Below are 14,938 nucleotides of genomic sequence, written 5' to 3'. Positions count from 1 at the left end.
CAATCAATGGCATTTATTAAGCATTTACTGTATTAAGCCTTGGGGGCAGTACAGTAGAACAGAAGTTGAAGATATGGTCCCTACCCGCAGAGGGTTTCGAAGCTAGTCTAGTCTCAGCTTTATTGTTATTTACCGTTCTCTTGGGATCCTGGCAGCTTGATCTCGACTGGTTTCAACTAGATGTTTGCAGTCCACTCCTAACTCCTAACTCTCTCCTTCGGGCAGTCAATATCTTCTCCACAGTGGCGAGTTTTAATAATAATAATAGCATTGATTAAGCGCTTACTATGTGCAAAGCACTGTTCTCAGCGCTGGGTAGGTTACAAGGAGATCAGGGAGTCCCACGGGGAGCTTCCTGAGAGCAGGCATTGTGTCCACCCACTAGAGAAGCAGCGTGACTTAATGGAAAGAACCAGGGCTCCATCAAGTATCAGCTGTGTGACTTTGGGCAAGTCACTTCACTTCTCTGTGCCTCCGTAACCTCATTTGTAAAATGGGGATTGAGACTGTGAGCCCCAGGTGGGGCAACCTGATTACCTTGTATCTACCCCAGCTCATAGAACAGTGCTTGGCACATAGTAAACCCTTAAGAAATACGGTAATTTTTATTAATCCGTGCCTCCCAACTCAGAGAACTTTCTTCTTCGAGCGGTCAGTTTCTTTTCCACAGCAACTGGTTTGCTGCCCACATCCCACTTCTGACTGCTCATTTCACACCAACCTTCCCGTTCCCTCTTCTCTAACTTGCTGGCTTTTTATGTGGCCTTCCTTTACAACCGGGACCTGTATTCTATATCTTCCATCCCAGTCTGTGATTGGAAAACAGCATCATAATCCTCCTCGACCTCTCAGCTGCCTTTGGCACTATGGACCTTCTCCTTCTCCTAAGTACATTGTCCAACCTTGGCTTCACAGACTCCGTCCTTTCCTGGTTCTCCTCTTATCTCTCTGGCCGTTCATTTTCAGTCACTTTCGCGGGCTCCTCCTCCCCCTCCATCCCTTTACTGTAGGGTTCCTCAAGGGTCATTTCTTGGTCTATTTCTGTTCTCCTTCTATGCTCACTCCCTTGGTGAACTCATTCGCTCTCATGGCTTCAATTATCATCTACGGTGATAACACCCAAAACGACATCTCCTCCCCTGGTCTCTGTCACTCCCTCCAGGCTCGTATTTCCTCCTGCCTTTAGGACATCTTCACCTGTATGTCTGCCCGCCATATAAAACACAAAATGTCCAAGATTGAGTTCCTTATCTTCCTTCCTAAACCCTGTCCTCTTCCTGACTTTCCCGTCACCGGGGACAGCACTACCATCCTTCCCGTCTCACAAGCCCACAACCTTGGTGTCATCCTTGTCTCTGCTCTCATTCACCTCACATATCCAATCCATCACCAAAACCTGTGGATCTCACCTCCACAACATTGCTAAGATCCACCCGTTCCTCTCCATCCAAACCGCTACCTTGTAGGTTCAATCTCTCATCCTATCCCGACTGGATTACTGCATCACCCTCCTTTCTGATCTCCCATCCTCCTGTTCCTCCCCGCTTCAGTTTATACTTCACTCTCCTACCCGGATTACCTTTCTATAGACACGCTTTGGGCATGTCACTCCCCTCCTCAAAAATCTTCAGTGGTTGCCTATGAACCTTCAAATCAAGCAAAAACTCCTCACTATTGGCTTCAAAGCTCTCCATCACCTTGCCTCCTCCTACCTTACCTCCCTTCTCTCCTTCTACAGCCCAGCCCGCACACTCTACTCCGCTGCCGCTCACCTCCAGATTGGGCCTCGTTCCCACCTGCCCCTCTGTCGTTCCCTGACCCACGTCCTACTTCTGGCCTGGAATGCCCTGCCTCCACACATCCGCCAAACTAGTTCTCTTCCTCCCTTCAAAGCCCTACTGAGATCTCACCTCCTCCAGGGTGCCTTCTCAGAATGAGCCCCCCATCCTCTGCTCCTTCTCCACTCACCATCGCCCCCTTCCCTCCCTCTGCCCTACCCTTGTCAGCTACCCACAGCACTTACATATATTTGTACATATTTATTACTCTGTTTTATTAATGTTGTGTATACATCTATAATTCTATTTATTTTAATGGCATTGACACCTGTCTACTTGTTCTGTTTTGCTGTCTCTCTCCTACTTCTAGACTCTGAGCCCGTTGTTGGGTAGGGACTTTATATGGTGCCGAATTGTACTTTACAAGCTCTTAATACAGTGCTCTGCACATAGCAAGTGCTCAATAAATAAGATCGAATGAATGAATAAAGTGGAAAACGCAGAGGCATGGGAGGCAGAGGACCTGCGTTCTAATCCCAGCTCCACCACTTACCCTTTTTTGGGTGGTATTTGTTAAGCGGTTATCATGTGCCAGGCACTATCCTATGTGCTGTGGTAGATACAAGCTAATCAGGTTGGAAACAGTCCATGTTCTACATGAGGATCATCGTCTTATTCACCATGTTGCAGATGAGGTAAGTGAGGTAGAGAGAAGGGAAGTGACTTGTGCAAGGTCACAAAGCAAATAAGTGGTGGAGCTGGGATTAGATCCTATATCCTCTGACTTCCATGCCTCTGGTCTTTCCCCTAGGCCATGGTACTTTTCAGCTGCATCTCACATAATGACACATTCTTATACTCTGATGCTTCCGCTATCTGCAATTCATTTTAATATCTATTTTTCAGACTAGACTGTAAGGTTCCTGAAGGCTGACCTTATGTATCCCCACTCTGTTGTACTGGACTCTCCCAAGCACTTAGTACAGCGCTCTGCACACAGTTAGTTGTAAGCTCTGTGTGGGCACAGATCCTGTCTATCAACTCAATTGCATCAGTACAGAGCTCTCCCAACTGCTCAGTACAGTGCTCTGCAACCAGTAAGTGTTCAATACCTACGATGGATGAGTTGAGCGGTTGACTTTGACTCACCGAGGCGGATCAGGGTTGGGGATCCTCGTCTCCTCATGCTGGTTTGTGGCAGTGACGGGAAAGAGTCTGGCTTAAAACTAGTGCTCCAGGCTCCTCAGAGACAGTAGTCACTGTTCTGAGTGGGGCGGGGGGGAGAGGGCTCCCCCGGGAGGACTAGCCCGTTACCTGGACTCGTTACCTGGAAGACTCTGGAATCCAGAGATGACATTATCCCCTCGACGTTCAGCAGGGCTAAGTCTGCTCCACTAATGTTTCCTCCCTAACCCACGAGAATGTCCATGGTCACAAACGCACTTAATCGTCTTTGACACGTGCGAAGCACTGTAGTAAGCACTTGGGGACGTAGAATACAACAATAAACAGACATAGTCACCACTCACAGTGAATTTATGATGTAGAGACATTCCGATAACGAACGAGACTCTGACAAACTGACTAGTTATACGACCCTCCTCTGAGCTCTCACTCTCTCCACCTTTAGAGATGTATTAGGAGCACCTCTCCTCAGGAGCCCTTCTCTGATTAAGCCCCCATTTTCTCTTCTTCTACTCCTTTCTGTGTTGTCCTTGCACTAGGATTTGCACCCTTTATTCACCCGCTCTCACGCCCCTGCACTTATGTTCATATTGTAATTTATTTATAGTAATGTCTGCCTCCCCCTCTAGACGGTAAACTTGTTGTGGGCAGCGAATGTCCATTTATTGTTGACTGTATTCTCCCAAGCGCCTGGTACAGTGCTCTACACACAGTAAGTGCTCAATAAGTCCGATTGATTGATTGGTAATAAGCACTTTACAGATACTACAGACAAATAGCCAATCTCCACAGCCACCACTATCTGTAGACGGCTGGTGTTATAATCAATTCAGGCATGGAGGACCTTGATCCTGAGGTCTCAGTAACCAGACCAGCCATCTTTATCCGCAGGAGACTCCGACATCACCAGTGACTTCCGTGGGACCGATGCTAAGGGGTGGGGATCCGGCGTTATTCGGTCTAGAAGGACTCATGACCTCATGGAAAACGATGTTCTACCGTGCCATTTTAGAGGCATTTCCCCGCTATCATTCTACTGAGGGTAGCCTTCATGTCCCGGTTCCTCAGGCTGTAGATGACGGGGTTCAGGACGGGGGACACCTCGGTGTAGAACACGTACACCAGCAGGTCCAGGGCCGAGGGGGATTCTGACACAGGCTTAAGGTAGGCGAAGGCACTATTTGCTAAGAAAAAAGTCACGACAGCGAGGTGGGGCAAGCAGGTGGTGAAGGCTGTGGCCCGACCCTCGCCAGCCAACATCCTCAGCACGGTCCGGGAGATGCACACGTACGAGACAACGATGGCGAGGAAATAACTGAAGGTGAGGCCAACTGAGACGGTTTATGTCACAAATTCCTGGAGATTTTCACTGCACCCCACAAGGCCTATGAGCTGAGGGATGTCAAAAAAGAACTGGGGGAGAAAGTTGGACATCCAAACAGGGACGGAGAAGGTGGCGATGGTGTGCGTCATGGCGCTCAATTCGCCAAAGAGCCACGAGGCAGCCGCCATTGTCCCACAGGCCCCATCATCCAGGCCCCATCATCCATGATGACCCCATAGCGCAGGGGGAGGCAGATGGCCGCTTAGCGTTTGAAGGACATCGCCGTGAGCAAGGGAGTCTCTGCAGAGGCACAGAGTATGAACGCAAACACTTGGAAAGCACAGCCTAGGGAGATTTCTCTACGGTTGGTCAGGGAGTTGTGGTTGGACTGGGGGAGGGTAATGGAGATGAGGCAAAGGACGAGGACGGACAGGTTCCTGAGGAAGAACTAAATGCGGGCGTGGAAGCGCCGTTCGAGGGCGGTGACGGCAACGATGAGGAGATTCCCCGTCAGGTAGACCAGGAGGAACAGCACGGCATGGACCAGCTGCAGCTCCCGGACCTCTGAGAAACCTAGCAGAAGGAATTCAGAAAACTCCGTGAAATTGGCTATTTCCTTCTGGAAGATGGTTTTATCCATCCTGATAGGATGAGAGGGCAATGGGAAATGAGAAGTAAAATGGTTTTTATTATTTTATTATGATATTAGTTTTCCAAGTAATATCCAGGTCTTCGTAGGAACTAACAAATTATTTATTCTTCTCTTCTTACCTCAGAAGGTACTTACCTTCTGAGGTACTAGACAATTCCTGACATTACCTCACCACCTGGGTTTGGGAGTCAGAGGTTTTTTGTTCTAATCCTGGCTCCACCACTTATCAGCTGTGTCACAACGTCAATGGGCCTCAATTACCTCATATGTAAAATGGGGGTTAATATTGTGAGCCCCAAGTGGAACAACCTGATAACGTTGTATCTACCTCAGCGCTTAGACCAGTGCTCAGCACATAGTAAGCTCTTAACAAATACCATAATAATAACAATAATTATTATTATTACTGTTATTGCAGGCCATCCTTCCCACTCTAGCATCAACTTACTCACATTAGTAAAGTCACATCTCCTCCAAGAGACATTCCCCAAATAAGCCCTCTTTTCCTGATTTTCTCTCTCTCTTCTATGTCACCTATGCACTTGGATTTATATCACCTCACCTTAAGCTCCACAGCACTTATGTACATTGACATAATTCATTTTAATTACTCTCTCTGCGTTCTAGACTTGGAGCTTCTTGTGGGCAGGGAATGTGTCTACCAGCTCGGTTGTACTGGATTCTCCCAAGCACTTAGTACGGTGTTCTGCAAAAGACAAGCACTCAATAAATATCATTGATTGCTTTGATTGTATCTACCAACTCTGTTGTATTGTACTCTCCCAAGCTTAGTAAGCGCTCAATAATAATAATAATAATAATAATAGCATTTTTAAGTGCTTACCATGTGCTGAGCACTGTTCTAAGCACTGGGATAGAGACAAGGTAATCAGGTTGTCCCACGGGGGGCTAACAGTTTTAATCCCCATTTTACAGATGAGGTAACTGAGGCTCAGAGAAGTTAGATGGCTTGCCCAAGGTCTCATAGCAGACAAGTGGTAGAGCTGGGATTAGAAACCATGTCCTCTGACTCCCAAGCCCATGCTCTTTCCACTAAGGCACGTTTTTTGACTGACATGCATTAGCGACCACCCTGTCTTTGTGTGTCCACAAGATCACACCTGTTATATAACATGATGTGACAGAAGTGTATCATGAGGACATACGAGAAAAAAATCTATCTATTTAGTTATTATGTGCATCACCATGTTCTGGAGTGATGTCTCAGACCGCATGGTCTGGTTTCCCAATATGTGGCCCGGATTTTTAATTTCAATACTAGTGCTGAAAACCGAGGCTGGTACATTTTCAAGGACATGATAGAGGAATACAATTACTCTAGGGTTAGGGGGGTCTGGATTTCTTCACTTGCCTCCGTACAGCCTGGGAGAAACTGTAAAGAAGCACGTAGCATAGCCTAACAATATCATTCAGTGGTACTTGAGTGCTTAATGTGTGCAGAGAACTGTACTAAGCCCTTGGGAGAGTACTGTAAAACAGGTTGACATGATCTCTTCCCTAAAGAATCTTACAATCTAGTGATGGAATCATTATCAATTTCTATTATTAAATGCCATTTAGTAGGCACTTACGTACATTCCAACCAATCAATCATTCATGCTTATTGAGTATTTAGTGTATGCAGAGCACTATATTAAGTGCTTGAGGAGGGTACAGTGTAACAGAGTTGGTAAACACATGCCCTTCCCAAAAGGAGCTTAGTTAGAGTCCAGAGGGGGAGACAGACATTGGTATAAACACACAAATTACATCTATGTACATAAATGCTGTGGGGCTGAGGGAGGGGCGAATAAAGTGTATTATATCCTCAGATGTGTTATATTATAGTACATTATATTGTATTATATTGTATAATAAATTATAATTCAGAAATAGCATACAGATATGATTTATTTATGTTTATGTCTGTCTCCCCCTCTAGACTATAAGCACACTCTGGGCAGGGGACACGTCTACCAACTCTGTTAAATTGTAGAACAGTAATTGTCACATAGTAAGAGCTTAACAAATATCATAATTATTATTATTATTACTCTCCCAAATGCTTAGTAGAGTTCTGTGCACACATTAAAAGCTCCATAAATCATTAGAGTGATCAATGATAAGAGGTGGGTGCAGTTTTCTGGACTCACTTGTTCTGCTGGGTAAATTCTGCAAGGCTCTGGCCTCCATTTGAATAGGTGGCTGATCAAAGAAGGACAATCCGTAAGTGCGCATGGTTGTTTGGGGGCCTCAAGGCACAGCGGGGAAATTTGGGATTCTGTTACCCAGAAGCCGTCAGGGGCGAGGCGGTTTGCATCCCCGGAGTGAGCCCAGAATGCATGCCTCTGTGGCCCCAGAGGACACCGCAGTGGAAACCGGAGAAGGGAAGGGGTGACATCAGATCTCAGATCTCCCCCGGTTCCAAATTCCCCAGACTGTTGAGATGCGTGAGGAGGATGAAACGATTGCGACAGTGACTGTGCTGTCCTTTTTTTATTTTACGGTCTTTGTCAGGCGCTCACTATATGCCAGGCACTGTACTAAATGCTGCGGTAGATACAAAATAATTAGGTTGGACACTGTCCACGTCCCACACGGGGGTCACATTTTAATCCCCGTTTAAAGATCAGGGAACTAAGACTCCGAGACATGAAGTGACCTGCCCAAGCTGACTACCTTGGGTAGTCCCCAGAGCCGCAGAGACCTGGGAAGCGTTGGCATGGGGGAAGAGGGGGACATTACCAGCTCTAATTAGTCCTTCTGGACTCTGCATATTATGGGGTGGGAAATGAGGGTCTTATCGGGGCAGTCTACTGGGAAGGGCACTGGATTGGGAAGCCTAGTTCGGCTTCTTGCCCTCTATAACCTTGGGCAAGTTAATTAGCCTCTCTGTACCTCCGTTTCTTCAACTGTACTCTCCCAAGCATTTAGTTATTCAGTCAGTCAATCATATTTATTGAGCACTTATAGTATGCAGAGCTTGGTAGAGTTCAATATGATAATAGTAATAATTAGGGTATTTGTTAAGCGTGACACTGTAGTGGATACAAACAAATTGGGTTGGGCTCAGTCCCTTGTCCGACCTGGGGTTCACAGTCTCAATTCCCATTTTACAGATGAGGTAACTGAGGCCCAGAGCAGATAAGGGACTTGTACAAGATCGCAGAGCAGACAAGTGTTAGAGCGGGATCAGAACCCATGACTCCCAGGCCTGTGTTCTATCCGCTATGCTTTGGTGCTTCTCCTGTGAATAACACCCACATTCACTGCCCACAAAAAGCTTACAGCCTAGAGAGGAAGACAGACAATGATATAAATAAATAAATTCTAGATATGGACATAGGAGCTGTGGGGCTATGGGAGAGGGGAGTTAAGGGAGCAAATCAGGGCAAGACAAATGGGATCTGGGGAAAAGGAAATGAAGGCTTAGTAAGGGAAGCCCTCTTGGAGGAAATGTCCCTTCAATACGGCTTTGAAGGAAGTCAGGGTTACTGTCCGTTGGATCTGAGGAGGGAGGGTGTTCCAGGCCAGAAGCAGGACATGGGTGAGAGGTCTCCTGAGTGTTAGACGAGACCGAGGTACAGTGGGAAGGTTGGCGTTAAAGGAGTGAGTGTGTGGGCTGGGTTTTAGTTCAGTGTTCAACACAGTGTAAAGGAATATCAAATGCCCAAAAGTCACAGATCCAAGCGCATAGACGACAAAGAAGGGAGAACAAGCAGTAGAGGAGATGGGATTTTAATCAGGTTTTGAAGATGGGGAGAGTTGTGGTCTGTCAGACATGAAGGGGGAAGGTGTTCTAGGCCAGAGGCAAGATATGGACGAAGGGTTGGCAATGAGATAGACAAGATCGAGGCACAAATTGTACTACTTGAATTAGAGAAGTAGCGTTGCTCAGTGGAAAGAGCATGGGCTTTGAAGTCAGAGGTCATGGGTTCAAATCCCGGCTCTGACACTTGTCAGCTGTGTGACTTCGGGCAAGTCACTTACTTTCTCTGTGCCTTAGTTACCTCATCTGTAAAATGGGGATTAACACTGTGAGCCCCACGTGGGACACCCTGATCACCTTGTAAACCTCCTGCGCTTCGTACAGTGTTTTGCACATAGTAAGCGCTAAATAAATGTAATCATCATTATTATTATTAGTAGTAAATTAATGGCATTAATTAAGTACTTACTGTGTGCAGAGCACTGTACTAAGCGCATAGGAGAAGAAATTACAATACAGGTGATAACTACATTACCCGTCTACCCCTATCTATCTTAATCTAGCAGGAGGGTATTATTTTTAGTACTGTGCTTGACACATAGTAAGCACTCAATAAATATGGCAGAGGATAAGGGTTCATTCATTCATTCATTCAGTCGTATGTATTGAGAGCTTACTGTGTGCAGAGCATTGTACTAAGCGCTTGGTAAGTACAAGTTGGCAGTATGTAGATATGGTCCTTACCCAACAACAGGCTCACAGTCTAGACGGGGGAGACAGACAACAAAACAAAACAAGTAGGTAGGTGTCAAAACCATCAGAAAAAATAAAATTATAGCTATATGCACAACATTAATAAAATAAATGGAGTAGCAAATATGTAGAAGTAAAATAAGTAGAGTAATGAATATGTACAAATATATACAATTGCTGTGGGGAGGGGAAAGGGGTCGGCCAGAGGGAGGGAAGGGGGCGATAGGGAGGGAAGGAGGAGAGGAAAAGGCAAGGCCTCATGGAGGAGGTGAGTTCTCAGTAGGGCTATGAAGGTTGGAAGAGAGCTAGTTTGGCGGATGTGTGGAGGAAGGGCATTCCAGATGAGAGGAAGGGCGTGGACCAGGGGTCAACAGCGGGACAGGCCAGAATGAGACACGGTGAGGAGATTAGCGGCAGAGGAGTAGAGGGTGCGGGATGGGCTGTAGAAGGAGAGACGGGAAGTGAGGTAAGAGGTGGCGTGGTGATGGGGAGCCTTGAAGCCTAGAGTGAGGAGTTTTTGCTTGATTCGTACGTTGACGGGAAACCATTGTAGAACTTTGAGGAGGGGAATAACATGCCCTGAGCCTTTCTGTACAAAGATAATCCGGGCAGCAGAGGGAGGTATTGACTGAAGCAGGGAGAGACGGGAGTATGGGAGATCAGAAAGGAGGGTGATGCAGTAATCCAGGTGGGATAGAATAAGAGATTGAAACAGCAAGGTAGCGGTTTGGATGGAGAGGAAAGGGCGGATGTTGGCGTTGTTGTGGAGGTGAGACCGGCAGGTTTTGGTGACGGATTGGATGTGTGGGGTGAATGAGAGAGCAGAGTCCAGGATGACACCAAGGTTGCGGGCTTGTGAGACGGGAAGGATGGTAGCTCCATTTACAGTGACGGGAAAGTCAGGGAGAGGACAGGGTTTAGGAAAGAAGATAAGGAGTTCAGTCAAGGACATGTTAAGTTTTAGATGGCGGGCATACATCCAGGTGGAGATGTCCTGAAGGCAGGAGGAGATACGAGCCTGGAAAGAGGGATAGAGAGCAGGGGTGGAGATGTAGATTTGGGTGTAATCAGCGTAGAGAAGACAGTTGAAGCCGTGCGAGCGAATGAGTTTATTGTGGGAGTGAGTATAGACAGAGAACAGAAGGGGACCAAGAACTGATACTTGAAGAACCCCTACAATTAGGGAATGGGAGGGGGAGGAGGAGACCCCGACGGAGATAGAGAATGAACGGCCAGAGAGATAAGAGTAAAGCCTGGAGAGGGCGAAATCTGTGAAACCATGTTTGGATAGCGTGTTTAGGAGAAGGGGGTGGTCCACAGTGTCGAAAGCAGCTGAGAGGTCGAGGAGGATTAGGATAGAGTAGGGGCCATTGGATTTGGCAAGAAGGAGGTCATTGGTGACAATTGAGAGAGTAGCTTTGGTGGAGTGTAGGGGACAGAAGCCAGATTGGAGGGGGTCAAGGAGACAGTTGGCGTCGAGGACTTCGAGGCAGCGAGTGTAAACGACTCATTCTAGGGGTTTGGGAAGGAAGGGTAGGAGGGAGATAGGGCGATAACTAGAATGGGCAACGGGGTTAAGAGAGGGTTTTTAGGATGGGGAGACGTGGGCATATTTGAAGGCAGAGGGGAAGAACAAGTGGAGAGTGAGCGGTTGAAGATGGAAGTTAAGGCGGGGGGGGGGTAGGGAAGGAGCGGGAGTTTCCATAAGATGAGAGGTAATCAATCAATCAATCAATCAATCAATCGTATTTATTGAACGCTTACTGTGTGTAGAGCACTGTACTAAGAGCTTGCGAAGTTCAAGTTGGCAACATATAGAGACAGTCCCTACCCAACAGTGGGCTCACAGTCTAGAAGGGGGAGGCAGAGAACAAAACCAAACATATTACCAAAATAAAATAAATAGAATAGATACGTACAAGTAAAATAAATAAATAAATAGAGTAATAAATATGTACAAACATATATACATATATGCAGGTGCTGTGGGGAAGGGAAGGAGGTAAGACGGGGGGGGGGATGGAGGGGGGACGAGGGGGACCGAAGCACAGGTGGATGGTGTGGCACTTGAGAGGAGGGAGGGCATAACATCTGAAGATACTACTGGGAAGAATGGGACAATAACGGTGAGTTTTGAGAGCAGGGAGGGGGTGGAGAAGGAAGAGGGGTGACTTTGGGTAGCTCAGACCTGATGGCGTAATGAAGTAGGAGGCCAGATCACTGAGGCTGAGGGATGGAGGAGTGGGAGGAACAGGGGGCCTGAGGAGGAAGTTAAATGTCCGGAACAGCTGACGGGGGTGATGGGCATGGGTGTCAATAAGGGAGGAAAAATATTTTTTTCCTGAAAGAGAAGAGGGCAGAGTTAAGGCAGGAGAGGATAGATTTAAAGTGAACAAGGTTGACCTGGTGTTTAGACTTTCGCCAGCAGCTTTCAGCAGCTCGAGCATTAGAGCGAAGGAGGCAGACAGTGGCCGTGATCCAAGGCTGTGGGTGAGTGGTATTCGGGCGATGGAGGGAAAGGGGATAAGCGAGTTGAGTTGAGTACAGAGGGTGGAGTTGAATGCAGTAATCTGGTCATCGAGAGTTGGTAGAGACGGTAGGGAGGTGAGGTGGAGTGTGATGCGCTGAGAGAGATGGATGGAGTCGAGAGAGCGAAGGTTTCTGTGGGGTAGTAATATAAATTTACAGAGGGAGGTGTGTGAGTGAGGAGGCAGGTGAGAAGGTTATGATAAGAGAGAGGGATTTCAGAGTTAATGAGAGGAATCTGGAGGGGGCGGTAGAGGCGAATAATATGGGCTTCAAAGGAGGGGAAGGAAAGGGAAAGGGGAAAAGGGATAGTGCGAAAGCGACATGGTGGTGCGAGAAAGAAGCCGACACCTCCTCCTTTTCCGGTGAGTCTGGGGGAGTGGGAGAAGAAGAGGCCTCCTCTGTCTCCCCCTTGTATTATGTGAGCCCGTTATTGGGTAGGGACCGACTTTATATGTTTCCGACTAGTACCTCCCAAGAGCTTAATACAGTGCTCTGCACACAGTAAGCACTTAATAAATGCGATTGAATGAATGAATGAATGAATGAGAGAGCAGCACTACAAACCGTGTCACTCGGGGTGAGCCAAGTTTTGGTAAGGGCGAGGAAGAAGAGAGAGCAGGAAAGGAACAGGTCAAGGATGAATGAGAGCTTACCTATAATGGAGCGGGGGTTCCATAGGCCACACCTAACAGCAGCTGTGGAGAGAGGGGAGGAAGGGGAAGGGTGCGAGGGGTGGGGAGGGTTTGGATGGGAATGAGATGGCGAGGGCCTGGGCATGGAGAGGGGAAGAGGGGTGGCGATGAGAAAGGAGAACTGGGATGGGGTGGGGGCGGGGAAGAGGGGAAGGAGGGGTTGGAAGGGAGGGGTTGAAGGTTGGCGCTCGTACAGAGTGATTCTGTGGAGGGGTGGGGAGGAGGGCTTGGGGCTGGGAAAAGGGAGGGAAATAGCTGGGTGGGAGAGGGAAGGGGGAAGGCGAGGACTGGGAAGTGCAGATGGCAGCAGGGGAATTGATGGTTCATGGTGAGATCAGCAAGGAAGTCATTTGTGACCATTGAAAGGGCAGTTTTGCTGGAGTGTAGGTGACAGAACCTAGATTAGAGGGGGTCAAGGAGACATTTGGTGTCGAGGACTTCGAGGCAGCGAGTGTTAACGACTCGTTCTAGGGGTTTGGAAAGGAAGGGTAGAAGAGAGATAGGGCGATAACCAGAAGGGACAGCGGGTTCAAGAGAGGGCTTTTTAGGATGGGGAGACGTGGGCATGTTTGAAGGCAAAGGGGAAGAACAAGTGGAGTGTGAGCGAGCAGTTAACAACATGCAATAGCAGTAATAAAACAAGAAGATGATGACATCACAGATAGCAGTTAACAACATGCAATAGCAATAATAATTCTGGCTCTGCAATTTGTCTGCTGTGAGAATTTGGACAAGACACTTAACTTCTCCATGTCTCAGTTACCTCATCTGTGAAATGAAGATTAAGCCTGTGAGCCCTATGTGGGACACTGAACTGTGTCCAACCTGAGTAGTTTGTATTTACCCTAGTGCTTAGTGCAGAGCCTGGCATTCATTCATTCTTTCATTCATTCAATCGTATTTATTGAGAGCTTACTGTGTGCAGAGCACTGTACTAAGCTCTTGGGAAGGATAAGTTGGCAACATATAGAGACGGTCCCTACCCAACAACGGGCTCACAGTCTAGAAGGGAGGCACATAGTAAGCGTTTAACAAATATCATTTAAAAAATGAAATCTCTCAATGAATATAATTAATTGAACATTTAGGTGCCAAAATCTTCAGATTGCACATATCTCTGTCCTTCAATGGATCAACACCTAGTATGGTGCTTTACATATAGTACGCACTCAATAAATACCGCTGATTTGTGGATAGAGTCAATGCTGATCTTCCACTTCTGAACAGACTAGAGGCATTCAATTCTATGTGAAAAATTTCCACCTCAGTACGTTCCCCAGGGCGGCCTTCAGGTCCTGGTTCCTCACGCTGTAAATGAGGGGATTCAGGGTGGGTGGCACGACGGCGTAGAGAACGGACAGAAGCAGGTCTAACACCGAGGAAGAGTGTGAAGAGATAACCGAACACGCCTGTGGAGAGGAAGACGGTGAGGACGACGAAATGGGGCAGGCAGGTGGAGAAGGTTTTGGCACAGCTCTCTTCGGCCGGCATACTCAGCATGGTCCGGAAGATGCACACGTACAAGACGACAATGGAGACGAAACAACCGAGGCCCAGAAACACGCTGAGGCCCATAACGTCGATCTCATCACTGTAGCGTTTGGAGTAGGCGAGCCAGATGAGGGAAGGGATGTCGCATAAGAACTGATGGATGACGTTGGTGTCACGGAAGAGAAGGGAGAAATTCACGGTGGAATGGATGCCTCCGTTCAGCCCCTTGCTGAACCACGAGGCGGCGGTCATCTTCCCAGAGGCCCTTCGGTCCATGATGACCAAGTAGCGGAGGGGGCGGCAGATGATGGCGTAGCGGTCACAGGACATCACCGAGAGCAGGGCAAATTCGACACCCCTAAGGGTGATTACTAAGACTTGAGAGTTGCAACCCGGGACATAAATTTATCTGTGGTCGGTCATGGAGTTGTGGAAGGATTTGGGGACTGGAACGGAGATGCAGCAGAGGTCCAGGATGGACAAATTCCTGAGGACGAAGTACATGGGGGTGTGGAGGTGGTGGTCGAGGGAAGTGACGGCGACGATGAGGAGATTCCCCGTCAGGGCCGCCAGGTAGACCAGGACGAACAGCGCGGCCTGGACCAGCTGCAGCTACCGGATCTCCGAGAAACCCAGCAGGAGGAATTTCCTCACTGCCATGAGCTTGGTCATTTCTTCTTTGTGGGGAAATAGGGTCCTGCGTAATGGAAGGAGGTGAAAATATTAAGTCATCCAGGCAGTGTGGTCTAGTGGGTAGAGCCCAAGCCTGCGAGTCAGAAGACCTGGGCTTTAATCCATGTTCTGCCATGAGTCTGCTGTGTGACC

The 14,938-nt window shown here is 47.8% G+C and overlaps 1 protein-coding gene across 1 annotated transcript; it reads right to left on the bottom strand.

Moving 5' to 3' along the window:
- Nucleotides 1-3,822: 3,822 nt before the first annotated feature.
- Nucleotides 3,823-14,443, bottom strand: LOC119924414 (olfactory receptor 14A16-like). The gene is made up of 5 exons (XM_038743232.1): nucleotides 14,023-14,443; nucleotides 13,894-13,991; nucleotides 4,651-4,735; nucleotides 4,001-4,294; nucleotides 3,823-3,893 (listed from the first exon to the last, which is right to left on the bottom strand). Exons 1-5 carry the CDS (start codon nucleotides 14,441-14,443, stop codon nucleotides 3,823-3,825), a joined length of 969 nt encoding a protein of 322 aa, XP_038599160.1.
- Nucleotides 14,444-14,938: the final 495 nt, after the last annotated feature.

This window comes from Tachyglossus aculeatus, unplaced genomic scaffold (genome assembly GCF_015852505.1).
Source record: "Tachyglossus aculeatus isolate mTacAcu1 unplaced genomic scaffold, mTacAcu1.pri scaffold_99_arrow_ctg1, whole genome shotgun sequence".
Taxonomy (NCBI): domain Eukaryota; kingdom Metazoa; phylum Chordata; class Mammalia; order Monotremata; family Tachyglossidae; genus Tachyglossus; species Tachyglossus aculeatus.
This window is presented reverse-complemented; position numbering and strand designations above follow the sequence as displayed.

Excerpts from the sequence above, each read along its gene's own strand:
- LOC119924414 (XM_038743232.1), bottom strand. The coding sequence starts at position 14,443 with ATGTCCTGTGACCGCTACGCCATCATCTGCCGCCCCCTCCGCTACTTG. Across the intron at positions 4,736-13,893 it reads TGAAGGCCGCCCTGGGGAAC|TTCTTCCTCAGGAACCTGTC; the intron begins GTACTGAGGTGG and ends GCCCGCATTTAG. Across the intron at positions 3,894-4,000 it reads GGACATGAAGGCTACCCTCA|CATCGGTCCCACGGAAGTCA; the intron begins GTAGAATGATAG and ends CCCACCCCTTAG.